General features: G+C 37.6%; 1 protein-coding gene across 1 annotated transcript in view; it reads right to left on the bottom strand.

Annotated features, from left to right (window-relative positions):
* LOC126262482 (myosin-VIIa-like) overlaps window positions 1-18,293 on the bottom strand; it is a 390,655-nt gene that overhangs the window by 147,682 nt on the left and 224,680 nt on the right. Inside the window, exons 23-25 of the mRNA XM_049959145.1 lie at window positions 9,232-9,405; window positions 7,484-7,711; window positions 1,905-2,081 (exon numbers count right to left, since the gene is read on the bottom strand). Coding sequence (XP_049815102.1) covers window positions 1,905-2,081; window positions 7,484-7,711; window positions 9,232-9,405 — 579 coding nt within the window. The remainder of the gene's footprint in view (window positions 1-1,904; window positions 2,082-7,483; window positions 7,712-9,231; window positions 9,406-18,293) is intronic.

The raw sequence follows: 18,293 nt of genomic DNA, 5'->3' as shown, positions 1-18,293 counted from the left end.
GAGGGAGACCAAGAGATGAATACACTAAGCAGATTCAGAAGGATGTAGGTTGCGGTAGGTACTGGGAGATGAAGAGGCTTGTACAGGATAGAGTAGCATGGAGAGCTGAATCAAACCAGTCTCAGGACTGAAGACCACAACAACAACAATGTAAATACAGATATAAAATGACTTGTATTAAAGTTATATTTCATGAATAACTTACACAGGTACTTCATTCTTCTAATACTCTCACACTTAACTGACATGTTCATTAATCAACTGTTCTAATTTTGCAGTCCAAAAAGTAATGAGTCATTATTAGTAATTGCAGTTGTCATAAGGAGGGTATAAGATGAACATCAACAAAAGCAAAATGAGGATAATGGAATGTAGTCGAATTAAGTCGGTCACCCGAGGGAATTAGATTAGGAAATGAGACACTTAAAGTAGTAAAGGAGTTTTGCTATTTGGGGAGCAAAATAACTGATGATGGTTGAAGTAGAGAGGATATAAAATGTAGACTGGCAATGGCAAGGAAAGCGTTTCTGAAGAAGAAAAATTTGTTAACATTGAGTGTAGATTTAAGTGTCAGGAAGTCGTTTCTGAAAGTATTTGTATGGAGTGTAGCCATGTATGGAAGTGAAAGGTGGACAATAAATAGTTTAGACAAGAAGAGAATAGAAGCTTTCGAAATGTGGTGCTACAGAAGATGCTGAAGATTAGATGGGTAGATCACATAACTAATGAGGAGGTATTGAATAGAATTGAGGAGAAGAGGAGCTTGTGGCACAACTTGACTAGAAGAAGGGATCAGTTGGTAGGACATGTTCTGAGACATCGAGGGATCACCAATTTAGTATTGGAGGGCAGCATGGAGGGTAAAAATCATAGAGGGAGACCAAGAGATGAATAAACTAAGCAGATTCAGAAGGATGTAGGCTGCAGTGGGTACTGGGAGATGAAGAAGCTTGCACAGGATAGAGTAGCCTGGAGAGCTGCATCAAACCAGTCTCAGGACTAAAGACCACAACAACAACAGTTGTCATAAGAAGGATCATTACTCTTGGCAGTATAACTGAACATGCATCACTGTCTAAGTGATAGCCATCATTCCTCGAATTGTCGTAATTAGTGAACACCAATACGAAAGGAATGAACTACCATATCAGAAGCCAGACACCTCAATATAGACAGGCACAGAAAAAACAACAATCCTATCCTGGGTCCACAAAGAATCACAGTGATAATAATGAGTAGAAAATTTCATGACCTCTGTCATCCTTTTATTCCTCATTTTCTGCTATTATGTCTCCACCTCTCCTCTCCTGTATTATTTCCCCACTCCTACTTTCTCTCATACATCTTATCCCCTCCCATTTGACATGCTCCCTCCTCTCCCATGCAAATTCCCCATTTCCAACACCTTTCATAACAATTCACTGCGATCACAGTCACATTTGGGTGTATGTAATATTGTGTGTGTGTGTGTGTGTGTGTGTGTGTGTGTGTGTGTGTGTGAGAGAGAGAGAGAGAGAGAGAGAGAGAGAGAGAGAGAGAGGGAGTGAGAGAGAGAGGGGGGGAAGATTAGCTGAAAACTACAAGAGGAGTAAAAATCTTCTTTAAGTTGGGGCTCCACAGTTTCAATAAAAGGCATTTTATATCTACCATCAAACAGCTCTTTGGTGGTCTGTATAAAAATGTCTGCAAAAAAGTGCTATGGTAGTTTGAAAGCTAGTAAAAGTATGACCTATTACAATGCATCTATGCACCACACACCAATCAGCTACAGGTGTGTGGTTAACTTCCCTGGTTTTTGTTTATTGTTTCCATCCTGAAATTTTCATTATTGTAATACAGCAATATACTTCACTTAAAAAAGTGCAGAACTAATATAAACACACAGAATCAATCCTAGAACATACCTTCTGATAAGCATCCAAAACAAGCCTTCCCCAGCGAGGGAGTATATTATCAGGATCAATCTTCCAAATGTGAGATGGTATGTAATTGGGTAATTGTGTGGACAGAATTTTTTCATCCATATTTGTCCCATACTCAATATAATACTGTTGAGCTGCCATCATTGCTATATCACTTTCCTGCAGAAAAGATAATTAAAATATTGAATAAAATTATTAATATTAATCATAATGCAAGTTTAATGTTTCCTTTCACAGAACCTTCAACTTTCCAGTTGAGGGTACAGTAGAGACAGAAGTCACTAGTTATTAAACTTATCATTCCTTTACTTCATCTATTTTTTTTTTAATATAACAATTTATTGCCACATAAACAAGACTGAATATGTTTCCAATCTTGTTTATGTGCCAGTTAACTGGTCAACTATATGACAAGTTTTTAGACTTTCCATTATCATATTTACATTATTGTGAAAAAGTCAACAAGTAAAACTGAAATATCAAAAACTTTCACTTTGCTTACAAATAATATCATCAATTATAAATCACAAACTGCAAAAAACCCAGGGTTCATCAACTACTGTACTGAACATGAATGTTAATTTTGTAATTGAAAAAAGTGAAATTTAACCTATATAGATGGTTTTAATTTGTGAAGATGTTATTGTTAATGTAATGGGCAAGTATCAATTAAAACTAAAAGTATTCAGTGCACAAAAAATTGGAGCACAGATGACATGTAGCATGCAGGTTCATCATTACACCTGTTTCACATACCTCTTTAAGGAACAACACAATTTAGTAATATTCTCACAATACAAATAAAGCCCCCTCCTTTTGCTTTAAAAATGTAACACATTCCAGTCACATTAATGTGACTACTGCCCTTGTTCACTGTCATGTTGTGTGGCAGCAATAGCTCTGGAGGGTATGTAAAATGTGTTGGAAAACAGTGCAGTAATTGTCCTAAAGCGGAAACAGAGTGATTTATATGACATCCAAAAGGGCATGATCATTGGCTTTTGGGCCAAGGTTGGAACAATTTCTAAAATGGCTAAGTTTATAAACTGTTCATGTGCTGCCACGGTTAAAGTATAACAATGAAAATAATCTGTTTTTTACCATATAATTTAATTTGATAGATAAAAATTCTACTCGCCAAGCAGCGACAGGAGACACACACATAAAAAATGTTTCACTTATGAAAGCCTTAGAAGCCAGTGGCTCCTTCTTCCAGCAGAAGGGTTGAAGGGGAAGGAAGATGGGTGAAGGAACATGACTGGAGTGGTTTAAGAAAAGAGTGGAGTTCTGAAAAGTCACCCAGAACCCTGGGTCAGGGAAACTTACCAGATGAGATAAGAATGAAAATGGTTAAAGTGTACTGTACATGAGAAAATGGTACTATTCAAAACCAGCACCATGGCAACTGTGATGTATCACGGGCCATAGATGACAGGGGTGAACAATGGCTGCGGAGCTGTGTACGGGCGAAGAGATGTGCAACTCTTGAGCAACTGACTACCCAAAAGAACCAAGGGGCTACTAACAATGTTTCCTCAATGACCATTCAGAAAATTTCGCTGTATGTGGGCCTCCAAAGCAGGTGCTTGGTTCATGCAACCACGTTGACTGCTGTTCATTGGCAATGATGGCTAGAATTTGCACAGCAATACTGCAAGTGGACTTGCACTGAGTTTCAACAGGTGGCTTTTTCAGATAAATCATGTTTCATGCTCCACTGGACTGAAAGCAAATACATTGCAACAATCATCAGAACAGTCTGGGCTTGAGGAGGGAATGTTATGGTCTGGGGAGTGATTTCTTGGCACTCCCCAGGGGATCTTGTCATTCTCAAAGGTACAATGGATCAACACAAGTATGCATCTATCCTTGGGGAACACATCCACTACTATACACAGTTTGTTTCTTCTCAGCACAATGACATCTAATAGCAGGACAATGCACAGTGCCACACAGTTCACAATGTATGTGCATGGTTTGAAGAGCACTAGGATTAGTTTACCATACACTCCTGACCACCAAACTTCCCAGATTTAAACTCAATTGAGAATCTATAAGACCACCTTGATCAGGCTGTTTGTGCGATGGACCCACAATCAAGAAACCTAGTGCAGCTGGTCATGGCACTGGAGTTGGCATGCCTGTTGGGCATGCCTGTTGGTACCTTTTACAACCTCACTGTATCTTCCTGCATGTACTGCAGTGGTCTGTGCTGCAAATGCTGATTATTTTTTGACAGGTGGTCACAATAAGGTGAGCACATAGTGTATGATAAACATGGGTCTACACCTACATCTATACTCTGTAAATCACCATGGGATGTCTGGGAGAGGGTACATAGCAGTGTACCAATCATTAAGGTTTCTTCCTGTCCCATTCATGTATGGAGTGTGTGAAGAATGTTTCAAGTCTCTGTGCATGCAGTAATTATTCTAATCCTATCCTCACAATCTCTGTGTGAGCAATACGTAGGGGATTGTAATGTATCCCTAGAGTAACCATTTTAAGCCTGGTTCTTGAAGATTTCTTATTAGACTTTCTCAGGATAGATTACATCTTTCTTCGAGAGTCTGCCAGTTCAGTTCCTTCAGTATATACGTGACACTCTCCCATGGATTAAACAATCCAGTGACCATTCGTGCTGCTCTTCTTTGTATATGTTCAATATCCTCTGTTAATAATATCTGGTATGGGTTCCTCACACTTGAGCAAAATTCTAGGATGAGTCACATGAGTGATTTGTAAGCAATCTCTTTTGTAGACTGATTGCTCTTTCCCAATATTCTACCAATAAACCGAAATCTGCCACCGGCTTTACCCACGACTGAACCTATGCGATCATTCGATTTCATATCCCTTCAAAATGCTCCACCAGCTATTTGTATGAGTTGGCTGATTCCAATTATAGTCATTCGATACTACATTTTTTCATTTTGTGAAATGCAAAATTTTACATTTCTGAACATTTAGAGCAAGTTAACAATCTCTGCACCATGTTGAAATTTTATTAATATTTGACTGAATTTTTATGCAGCTTCTCTTAGACAGTACTTCATTATAGATAACTGCATCATTTCAAAAAGCCTGATTTTACTATTAATACAGTCTGCAACATCACTGATGTGTAACATGAACAGCATGGGCCCCAACACACTTTTCTGGGGTGCACTTAAAGTTACTTCTACATCTGATGGTGACTCATCCAAGATAACATGCTGTGTCTTCACTACCAAAAAGATATCTGTCCAGTCACAAATTTCACTTGGTACCCTATATGATTATACTTTTGACAGTAAGCATAGGTGCATTTCTGAGTCAAGTGCTTCTCATAAATAAACACTGCATCTACCTGGTTACCTTGATCCAAAGCTTCCAGTATGTCCTGTGAGAAAAGTGTGAGTTGCGTTTCACATAATCGATGTTTTCAAAATCCATGCTGGTTGGCATTGAGGAGGCCAGTCTGTTCCAGATACCCCATTATGTTTGAGCTCAGAATTCATTCTAATATTCTGCAACAAATTGATGTTGAGGATACTGGACTATAGTTTTGTGGATCACTTCTACCACCCTTCTTGTAAACAGGTGTGATCTGTGCCTTTTTCCAAGAACTAGGCATGTTTCTTTGTTCGAGGCATCTAAAATAGATTATAGTTATAAGAGGGGTGAACTCAGCTGCAAACTCGGTATAGAATCTGACAGCGATTCCATTGGGGCCTGGAGCTTTGTTCAATTTCAGCTGTTTCTCACCACTGCGACACTAATACCTATTTCATTCATCTTTTCAGTGGTACAAGGAAGAAATTGGGGCAATTCTCCTCAGTTTTCCTTTGTAAAGGATCATTTGGAAATGGAGTTAAGTATTTCAGCTTTTGCTTTGCTACTCTCACTTTCAGTTCCTGTCTCACTCACTAGGGACTGAACACTAACTTTCTTTGGGTTTTGTAAAATATCATTTGATAATATTCTACTACGGTAATCATTGAAGGCATCATGCATTGCTCTCTTGACAGCCAAATACATTTCATTTAGCATATCTCTATCTATAGCCCTACACTTTGTTTTACACTTATTATGCAGTAATTCCTGTTCATTTAGCAGTTTGGTTACAGTGACTGCATACCACAGAGGTTCACTCTCATTATGAACTGTTCTACTGGTACATATCTATCCAGTGCGTGGTTGTGTAGTCAACTATTCTTACTTGAGTCTGAGTTCCTCTACTTGCTCCTGACCTGTGCTGAAAGTTTCAAATTGCTCATTAAGATATGACATTACTGATTTTTTTATCTAATTTACTGAACAAATATATCTTTCTGCTTGTTTTAGTTGTACTTTGTACTTTGGTAATCATTGTTGCCACAACCACATCATGGTCAATGGTACCAGTTTCGATGTGGACATCCTCAGAGAGGTCAGGTCTATTTGTTGCAATTAGATCTGATGAATTTACATCATGAATAGTATTCCTAACTACCTGTTCTAGGTAGTTTGCAGAGATGACATTTATTGAAGTTTCACAGGATGTCTTACCATGCCCACCACTAACAAAATTGTAATTTTCTCAATGAATTGTTGATGATCAAAGACTCCAACATTGATTACAGTATGACTGGGGAACTTAGTGAACTGAGGTTTCTCTGAAGTTTTCAGTTACATCAGAAGATGAGTGTGGTGGGCAATAGAAGGATTCAATAATCATTTTATGCCCACCCCTGATACTACATCTTGCCCAAAAAATCTCACATACAGCTTCAATTTTTATCTTTGTGGATTCACTTTTTTCCACTGCTACAAATACACTGCCACTATTTCCCTGTTTGCCTAACCTTTCAATATACAATTAAATTTTTCCCAAAAATCTCACTGCTATCAATTTCAGGTTTCAACCATCATCAGAAGACCACTGTTATATTGTTATTTCATTTTTCAGTGGAAAATTATGAAGAGAATAAATTTCCAGCTACCATGCAGTAAAGCTTCTACGTGCAGCTGCAGGTACATTGGTATAAACAAGAAAACTGGAAAATTATGAGAGTGAATTGTGGACCAATACTTTTTAACCTTCACCACCCTATGCTCCTCTTCTCCCTATGGAAAGAACTAATATCTCTGAAAGCTATGATCATTCCAATGAATTTTATATGTGTCTATTGGTAGTACTAAATATTTCAACTTAAGAAGGTAAATAATTGCCCATAATTGTGTTTTATAATTTCATAATATTTGTTCAAAATGTGATAACTTTCTCCCTTTGCTTAGCTGATCACTGTTCAACACTCCTGCTTTATATCACGCAGTGGGCTATCTTCATTTAACTTCTACCTTGCACTCTCTGCAATTTGATATGTAATTATCTGACATATAAAGATTACCTCAACAAACTGAAACTAAAGAAAGATAGCAAAACCTTTAATAGACCAAAGATGTTAAACATGAATGAAGTATGTATAGCAATAAACATTTCCCAATTCTGTAAGTAAACAACAGGTCAATTGATGCAACTATTAGTAATTTATGAGCTCAATAAGTTCAGTAAAAATGTCAGTGGTACAATATTTTACCTTGTCACACCTGTATTCCCCAAACATAGCACCACGGACCACCTGATGGTATATCAGATTTGTTGCAACACTATCATCAGCTGTATTGTGCCAGGGTGCAAATATTTCTTTGCGGAAATACAACCTCCATTGAGCATTTTTCTCTAGTACTCCCTTTTCTTTTGCATACTGTTCACACTGAGAAATGACATCCATCACATGTTCTTTGGTGCTTCCTATTGAAGTTACCTGTGGACCAAAGGCAACAGAAAAATTAACGAATAAATATTTAAGGCAGTATTATAAAATTCAGGCACCTGAATGGAATGGATTCTATCATGAAATAAGCTGTGAATAGCATGAGAAACTGTTCCAACAATAACTGTTAAACATAAAACCTACTTTCATATCAATATTTTCCAAAATTTCATGTCAGCATGATCTCATTCCAAAATTTTTGTCAATTTTTGAAACAGCTGTTCCAGTGAACAATTATCAATATCAGCTTTAAAACTGTTAAAATGTGTTGACTGAGTAGATTGTGGTAGTTCATAATTAAGTTTTAGACAATGTTATTTGGTGAGATATACCAGTTGTGGTCACTCTATGACTTGAGAGAGCAGTCTCCATTTTGTCTTTAGTGGTATGGCTTAGGATACTCTTCTGATTGTCAAACTCACTTATGTTGGTGTTAACATAAAGTAATATACTACAGATAAGAAGTTTCACAACAGTAGGTAGCTTCAGGTTGCTAAAAATATGACTACAATGCTCCTTATGATTGACTTTATGCATTATTCTGATAACTTTTGTTGTATTTTCAGAATTTCACTGATTTGATAAGAATGCCTCCAAATTGGTATTCCATATGAAATGAGCCCGAACTGTGCTATTTTCAGGTGATCACTATTGATTACACCAGCCAGTTTCCAGTTTCCACATGAGGTAACACATTCAAACTGTTCTCCTGCAGAGACAACAGGTTCCTCCCAGAGCTAATATGTTCCTTCCAGTTTAATGTGCTGGCAGTATGGAGGCCTAAACATTTTTCTGATTTTCTTTTTACAGCTTTAATTAATCTGAGAATAAGTTCCTGTATTATCTTTGGAGTACTCAGAGATTCATTACATGAAAACCACTTCACTGGTAAGTTCCAGTGTTGCTTGATGTAATTCTATGATGCAAGGGTGCATGAAAACCATTGATGTGTCATCTTAGTAACATCTTTGCTCCTTTATTGCTAGGTAAGACATTAATTGCAACTATGAGAATGAATGTCCCAAGAAATGAGCTCCTTCAAACAAGAATATCTGTTTCTAACTGAGACAAAGTGTCACCCATAACTCAATTGAGACCTGATTACAGTTAGAGATTGTGTTTGACACAAGTCCCAAGTTGTGCAAGTGGAATATAAATGAGCAACAGTCAAAAGATTTATTAAGTAAGTAACCTGTAACTAATTCCAGGGCAGCAGCAGTAGTGCTTTTATGAAGGACAGCAACAGAAGTGCTTTTATCTTGCTGGAAACCACTCATTGTTTGATAGGATATTAAGTGATTCAAAACAGTTGCTCGGCTGATTCTATGTAAGAGACTTAAAGATTTTTTTAAAGTTTTCAGTTTTGGGATTGATATCTTTCACCCATTCTGAAGAAATAACCTAATAAGAAAAGGGAACAGATCTCATGCAATATTCTGTGCATCTTTAAAAATAAAAATAATAAAGCAGATACAATAATCTTCTGCTTTACATTACAGTCTGTCACTTACCTTATCCATAACAGAAACAAAAACTGAGAAGCCAAATGTGTCAGTCAAACCAATATTTTGGCTCAGATTGTCACACAGTTCTTCTGCTGTGGTTGCTGAATCTATTTCAACATTTTTATAAGAGCCATCCATAAATGTGATTTGAACAATCATGGGCTTCTTTGCTTTGGTTGCCTATAAAATAGAAAGGAATTTTACAATTAAAAAAATTCTGAATCCTCAATTTTCTATTATAAACTAGGGGATTGAAAATAAATTAGTAACAGCATTACAAAGATCACCTCTGGTGGCACATCAAATCACCTTACATGCTGAAGATGGTATTAATGCATCATGGAGAAAAAAAGGAAGATGATGGAATCATTATGGATGAAGCACAAACTTGGAATTGGGACATAAATCACATGTGTCTCTTTCAAAGGAACCGTTCTGGAATTTGCCTTAAGCAATTTAGAGAAATCACAGAAAACCTAAATATGAGTACCAGACTTGGATTTGAACAGAAGTCCTAAATATGAGTCCAATGTCTTACCAGTGCACCAACTTGCTAGGTAACGAATCATGATCTGGATTCTTCAAGACAAATAGAATGATTGACAGGCCATGCTTTTGATATGGTGCTCCACTGCAGAGTGTTAACAATGGCATGTGCACAAGCAACTGGTTCCCAGATATGTGAGTGGCTTACAGACATAGTCCTCAACAGTGAGTGTTCATTAGAGACAAGGGTATTGTTGGAACATCCCAAAGGAAGTGTGATAGGACAACTTTTATTTTTTACATCCATAAACGATCTAACAGACAGGATGAGCAAAAATCTGTGGCTGTTGCTGATGATGCTTTGGTTTTCCAAACCAACAGCTCAGTTCATGGTGTCAATACTAGAAATAGGAATAACTTTCAAAAAGATTTAAAGTCATTTACTTCGGTTCAGAAAGATATCCACTATTCAGCAACACACATTTTCAATAACACGCCAGTAGCCATAAAAAGTTTAACTAATAATAAAGGTCGGTTTGAGAAGAGTCTAAAGGACTTATTGGTGGCAAACTCCTATCCACTGATGAATTTATTAGCAGAACTGACTGATATGTGTGTGTTATTAATAATATCACAGAATATGAATACTATGTACAGTCCGACATCTGTACAAATTTTGTACAGTATTGCAATCATTGTAAATAAGTGATATACAAAACTTTTAATGATGCATGCCTATGACAGGCTATGCAACTAAGTGTTTCCCTCTCCCCCCCCCCCCCCCTTCCGCATGGGTAATCTCATTTGCATTTTTTTTTTTTTTTTTCCATCCGCATGGGTAATCTCATTTGCAACTGAGATCTGTGGAAGCAACATTAGCATATCTGATCTTATTTTGAAAATACTTATTGTGTATTCTTGTTTTCTGACATAGTCCACATCCCAGAGGACTCCTCACTATGGATCAGTTGGAATGAAAAGTACATCTGATCTAATCTGTATGTGAATGTGTCATCACTGAATGACTGTAGGAGGATACAAGGTGAGTTTAATAAAAATATCTAGTTGGTGTGATGAATGGCAGCTTACTTTAAATGTAGAAAAATGAGAGTTAATGCAGATGAGTAGGAAAAACAATTACATATTATTTGCATATGGAATTAGTAGTGTGCTGCTTAACTCAGTCATGCTGACTAAATATCTTGGTGTAGCACTGCAATGAATATTGAATGAAACAAACACATAAGGATGGTTGCAGGAAATGTGAATGGTCTACTACACTTTATTGAGAGAATTTTGGAAAGGAAAACCATGTACAGAATGTTAGTGTAGCCCATTCTTGAGTATTGCTCAGACAATCTACTATTGAAAATATTAAATTTGTATTTAGTTGAACCAATACACACATATGAAATTATCTGTATGCACCACACTAGCTTCTAATGAAAATAGATTATGTTAATAATAGAATTAATTTTGAATGATATTTTTTAAAGAAATGTGCTTATTTGGAAAGTCACCCAACAATTTGAGAGTGATCTTGCTATACACACTCTTTACGCAATGCTTTTTGGCGGCAATTCTAGGTTGGCTTCCATGTTGTACGGCTGTTTTCTTAAAGAGTGTATATTACCTGTACTGGGATAATGTCAAATTTACAGGAGGAAGAAAATCTATAAAATAAAAAACCGTATGGCCTTTGTCACTCCAGTTAAAGAATAGATGACTTGAACATGAACCCAAAAAAATATTTCGCAGATGTATTTTCACTTAGACTACTGTTCCAAAACTGTCAAGGACTGATGGAAACACAGCTGCAGATAAGTAGAAATAATATTCACTTATCATAAAGTGGATGTTAATATAATAGCTAACTCTGATTATTATTTCAACTCAAGATATGAGAGGATATGTCACAAACCATGACACTGGAAATACTTGTCAGATTTGCAAAGTAATATTTTAATCATTATCCAGTACATAATCAATTTGACAAGGGTTTGAGCCTGAGTAACAAGAAAATCTTAAAGGGAGCTATGTGCAAATTTTTAATCAGTATAAAGCAGATAGTGAAAATAGACAGAGGCAACAGTCAAATTATGGACAATTTTGAACTTCATTAGTGTCCCGTAAAAAGAAAAGGAAGGACTGACACTACATTACCTGTCATATTTTCTCCTACTGAAGTACTGGAGTAATAGGATGTTAAATTTTTGGACTGTGAGGTGTATCTTTAAAGTAAGTTGTCAGTATTTGCATCACTTTGAATTCTTATCAAGATGTGAAATCTTTGTGGATTTTTATGCTAATTTTTTTAGACTATAGGTTATATGTCATGTGCAAAAGGGCTGAGGTTAGTATTAATATAATCTGACATGTCATTAATGTGCAATAATAACACCATGTGTTGCAAACTCATTCCCCTGGGGCACATCTGGAGTGACTTCTACATGACTGAATTTTCTCATTTTGCGAGTACTGAAGGAACGATCTGTTTTATTTGCTACGAAATATTCAGCAGCCTAGATCACAAAACATATTTCTTTATTTAAGACAACCAGTTTTAATAGACTTTGCACTCATCTTCAAATCTTAAAATTTTTTGTTGTTGTGAAACCTGTTCATTTTATGTAGAAACCGCAAGCCAAGTTGTGAAGTGGATAAAAATCAGCACATTACAAAAGTTTTGTGATGTGATAGCTAATATATATATATATATATATATATATATATATATATATATATATATATATATATATATATATATATATATATATATATACACAAACATACACACAAAATTCAAGCTTTCGCAACAAACTGTTGCCTCATCAGGAAAGGAAAGAGGAAAGGAGAGGGAGCGGAAAGACTTACCTTAGGGGGAAAAAAGGACGGGTAAACACTCGCACACACGCACATATCCATCCACACATATACAGACACAAGCAGACATATTTAAAGACAAAGAGTTTGGGCAGAGATGTCAGTCGAGGCAGAAGTACAGAGGCAAAGATGTTGTTGAATGACAGGTGAGGTATGAGTGGCGGCAACTTGAAATTAGCAGAGATTGAGGCCTGGTGGATAATGGGAAGAGAGGATATATTGAAGAGCAAGTTCCCATCTCTGGAGTTCGGATAGGTTGGTGTTAGTGGGAAGTATCCAGATAACCCGGACGGTGTAACACTGTGCCAAGATGTGCTGGCCGTGCACCAAGGCATGTTTAGCCACAGGGTGATCCTCATTACCAACAAACACTGTCTGCCAGTGTCCATTCATGCAAATGGACAGTTTGTTGCTGGTCATTCCCACATAGAATGCATCACAGTGTAGGCAGGTCAGTTGGTAGATCACGTGGGTGCTTTCACACGTGGCTCTGCCTTTGATCATGTACACCCTCCGGGTTACAGGACTGGAGTAGGTGGTGGTGGGAGGGTGCATGGGACAGGTTTTACACCGGGGGCGGTTACAAAGGTAGGAGCCAGAGGGTAGGGAAGGTGGTTTGGGGATTTCATAGGGATGAACTAAGAGGTTACGAAGGTTAGGTGGACGGCAGAAAGACACTCTTGGTGGAGTGGGGAGGATTTCATGAAGGCTGGATCTCATTTCAGGGCAGGATTTGAGGAAGTCGTATCCCTGCTGGAGAGCCACATTCAGAATCTGATCCAGTTCCGGAAAGTATCCTGTCACAAGTGGGGCACTTTTGTGGTTCTTCTGTGGGAGGTTCTGGGTTTGAGAGGATGAGGAAGTGGCTCTGGTTATTTGCTTCTGTACCAGGTCGGGAGGGTAGTTGCGGGATGCGAAAGCTGTTGTCAGGTTGTTGGTGTAATGCTTCAGGGATTCCGGACTGGAGCAGATTCATTTGCCACGAAGACCTAGGCTGTAGGGAAGGGACTGTTTGATGTGGAATGGGTGGCAGCTGTCGTAATGGAGGTACTGTTGCTTGTTGGTGGGTTTGATGTGGACGGACGTGTGAAGCTGGCCATTGGACAGGTGGAGGTCAACATCAAGGAAAGTGGCATGGGATTTGGAGTAGGACCAGGTGAATCTGATGGAACCAAAGGAGTTGAGGTTGGAGAGGAAATTCTGGAGTTCTTCTTCACTGTGAGTCCAGATCATGAAGATGTCATCAATAAATCTGTACCAAACTTTGGGTTGGCAGGCTTGGGTAACCAAGAAGGCTTCCTCTAAGCGACCCATGAATAGGTTGGCGTATGAGGGGGCCATCCTGGTACCCATGGCTGTTCCCTTTAATTGTTGGTATGTCTGGCCTTCAAAAGTGAAGAAGTTGTGGGTCAGGATGAAGCTGACTAAGGTAATGAGGAAAGAGGTTTTAGGTAGGGTGGCAGGTGATTGGCGTGAAAGGAAGTGCTCCATCGCAGCGAGTCCCTGGACGTGCGGGATATTTGTGTATAAGGAAGTGGCATCAATGGTTACAAGGATGGTTTCCGGGGGTAACGGATTGGGTAAGGATTCCAGGCGTTCGAGGAAGTGGTTGGTGTCTTTGATGAAGGATGGGAGACTGCATGTAATGGGTTGAAGGTGTTGATCTACGTAGGCAGAGATACGTTCTGTGGGGGCTTGGTAACCAGCTACAATGGGTGGCATGCTGTTCTAACCTTCCAGGAATTTCTGACTTCCAGCCTTGCCTCTCAATCCTTCTTAAAAAACCTTAATCCTACTCCCAACATCACCACTGCTGAAGCCCAGGCTATCCGTGATCTGAAGGCTGACCGGTCCATCATCATCCTTCCGGCGGACAAGGGTTCCACGACCGTGGTACTTGATCGTCGGGAGTATGTGGCTGAGGGACTCCGTCAGCTTTCAGACAACACGACATACAAAGTTTGCCAAGGTAATCCCATTCCTGATGTCCAGGCAGAGCTTCAAGGAATCCTCAGAACCTTAGGCCCCCTACAAAACCTTTCACCTGACTCCATCAACCTCCTGACCCCACCGACACCCCGCACCCCTACCTTCTACCTTCTTCCTAAAATTCACAAACCCAATCATCCCGGCTGCCCCATTTTTTTATCCATGCATGATATCTTTCTTCATGAATTTTGTCACATTCTGAGTTACATCAGACATGTCTTTTACATGGGTTCAATGGGGCTGAATTTTCCATTTGTTGCTGGAGAATTTAACCAGTTTTTCTAAATTATCTTTCAGTTTTATATTTTGTGTGACTTCTTTATATTTATCATTTCTAATTAATTGGTGGGGATTGAAGTTCCTCTTTCATTTATTGCATTCTGGTTTCTTTTTTAGTGGTGTGAACTTAATTTTGATTTTGACAATGTAATGATCTGAACCTGTATCACCCCTCTTAATACTTTAACATTGCAGATTTCTCTGTGGAAGAATTTGTCCATAAATACATGATCCAGCTGCCATTCTCCTTTTCTCCAATCAGGATGTTTCCAAGTTTTAAGTTTGTTTGACCTTCACAGAAACTGTACACCATGGAGATCCCCATCACGAACTGCTCTACTCAGAACACATTTATTCAGAGCTTAGTCAAACATTCTTCTAAATCTGAACTCAGTTCCTCTACATGCTCCTGCCCAGAGACAAATATTTTGAAATTCTCATTGAGTTATGAGGCTACTGCCTCATTATCTATTTTATAGAACATGTTTATTTTTCACCTCAATTATTCAGTTTTCAGTTCATCAGATTATATAAAATTTAAATGACAAAATATTGTTAACTGGTAGTTTTTGTGAAACATCAAGACTATTTGATTTCACAGTCCTCGGCATTTTTCTACACAATTTCAAATATCATGTTCTCGGAGATATTGCTTGTAACTGGTTTACATCCTATCTAACTAAAAGGATACATGCTGTTTCATTCAGAAACTAGTAAAGTTTGCACAGTGAAACAGCATCTTCAGAAAGGGATATAATAACTACAAGTGTACAATTGAGGTTGACATTGGGTCAATTCTTGTTATATACAAAGGAGCTTTGTTAATATACCCAAGAAACAGAAAATTTTCTCTTTACTGAATATGCATGTATTATGATCAGGTCTAATGCAGAATCTCAAACTATTTTAAATGTAAATAATATTTTCTTCAACGGTAATAACTGCAAAGGGACTGTCACTGAATTAAGATAAAACACAATACATCTAACACAGCACTGCACAAAGCCTGACCACATCATTAAAAATAATTTATGCAGGTGAATTAATGAATGAAGTAGACTATTTTTCTTAGGTGCTTATATTGATAAGACCCTGAAATGGAAGTTGCAGATTACAAATCTTCTTAAACATATAATCTTGGTAACTTTTTCTTTACAGTTGACTTACTTCTTCTGTTTTCACTCATTAATATCTTATGGCATTATATTCTGGAGTAACATGTCACTGATGAAAAAGTGTTTAATGTACAAAGTAAGAATAATATGTGGTGTCCACTCAAGAACCTCTGGTAAACAATTCTTTAAACAGCTGGGCACACTGAAAACAGCTCACAGTGCACTTACTTCCTTATGAAAATTGTTGTCAACAATTAATCACACTTTGAAAATAACAGCAACATTCATAAACATAATAATAGAAGGAGAAATGGCTGAAGTTGTCCATCACTCAGCCTTACAGTGGCATAGTAAGGAATGAGATATTCAGCCACAAAAAATTTTGCCCACCTACCTAGTGATGTAAAGAATGTAATAGATCATAAAATTAACTTCAAATACAAATTGAAATCTCCTTTTACTTCATAGAAGAATTATGGTCAGCATGTTGCTTCATCTTCTGCTGAGATGTACGACAATTGTAAAACTGACTTGTTTCATATCTTAGGCAAGGATTGCACTCATTAGTGCTTAAATATAACATAATTACTAACTAACTTTCTACTTGCTTTTTGGTACCCTCTGTACTTTGGCAACCCCTGTTGTAACTGTGCCATGATAACCGATACCAATTTCAAGATGAACGCAGTCAAAGCAATAAAACCTATGTTGTCATTAGATCCAACATATAGCCAACCATGAGTGGCTTCCAAACTATCTGTGCTAAGTAGTTTTCAAAGAATGCATTTAGTATCATTTCACATTATGTCTTTGTCATCCTCACCACTTACAAAGCTGTAATTAACCCAGTTAATTGTTGGATGATAACATTACCCCAATCATGACAGTATGAACATGTAAACCAGTAACTTTAAAAAAATGTGTTAATGAGTTGGGAATTTTCCATAAGGCTTTCTGTTACATCTGGCGCAAGTCTGGTGATTGACAGAATGATACAATTATACGTTTATTCCCACTGCTGAAACTGAGTCTTGTCCAAATGATATCACATGTAGCTCCAGTTTCTGTCTGTGTAGATTTGAGTTTCTTATCTACCGTGATCAATATACCACCTCCATTTTCTGATAGCGTATCATTTCAACACATACTTAGATCTATGAAAAAATGTCACTGCTGTCAATTTTGTGTTTCAGCCAGATTCTGTTGCAAGAGTTCAGTCAATATGGGTGTTTCTAATAAACTACATATCTTTCCTGTAGTGGCAGTCAACTTCCTGATGAGATGCAATCTTTTTAAATCTCGATTTGGTGCCAACATCTACTAAATCAGTATTCTAACAACTTCGAGTTGCAATTAGACTTTATTACATGACTATATATCAGACAGGAGATTGGCATGGATCTTTATGTTAGACTGATGTCCAGTTCAGATTATGACATTCAACCAATTAAACAAGAAGCTAATACAAAAAGAGTCAATATATATATTGACATTGATGCTGTACATTATGTTACAGTCATTGACATCCCTTAGAGCCATATATGGCACATCAATCTCCTTGCTGCACTTGTGACGATGTCAAGTACAGCAATACAGCTCTCATCATGGCATGAAGTCCACAAGGAATATCTCATGCAAATAAACAGAACAACCACAACAGAATGCACTCCGTAATAAACCCTTATACATAATAAAAATAGTTTTAAGTCTTGAAATGATCTTTCTACTCAACTTCACCAAAACACACAACGATGTATGCTTGTTCATTTATATGACAAATTATAGTCCAATTAAAATTACTTGATAGTTGATGTCTGTCATTTACTGCTACAGTGTTACCACATTGGCTGCTATCAACTGCTCAGTTATGGGTGAGACACAAACAGGGTTAGTCACTTGACAAATGCTGTTACGTGCAACACAGAACAATATCAGAAGTGGTCACTGCAATGCATGTCAGAAATTCAAAATTCTCTGTTGACTGTTGATTTTAAGTGACTAATGACTGAACTGCAGCAGACAATGCTTTTTATAGCCCTAAATTTAATGTCATGTCCTAAGCTAAACATAACCTCGTAAATGTGCCATATATCCAAGAAAACGGCGGACAACAATCTACAACAGAACTAAAATCACAATCACTTTGTTCACGGTGACTAAAGCTAACCTCCACAAGCAAACTCAAGATAGAAAAATTTCAGTTTCAGCACTAAAAGCAAAATGTTATTTCTCACTATCATTGGTTACCGGAAACTATCCTCACACAAGGTATAACAGCTGATGCATTACCAACCAATGAGCAGTCTTCATTGGCAC

Source organism: Schistocerca nitens, chromosome 6 (assembly GCF_023898315.1).
Source record: "Schistocerca nitens isolate TAMUIC-IGC-003100 chromosome 6, iqSchNite1.1, whole genome shotgun sequence".
In the NCBI taxonomy this organism is placed as follows: Eukaryota; Metazoa; Arthropoda; class Insecta; order Orthoptera; family Acrididae; genus Schistocerca; species Schistocerca nitens.
This window is presented reverse-complemented; position numbering and strand designations above follow the sequence as displayed.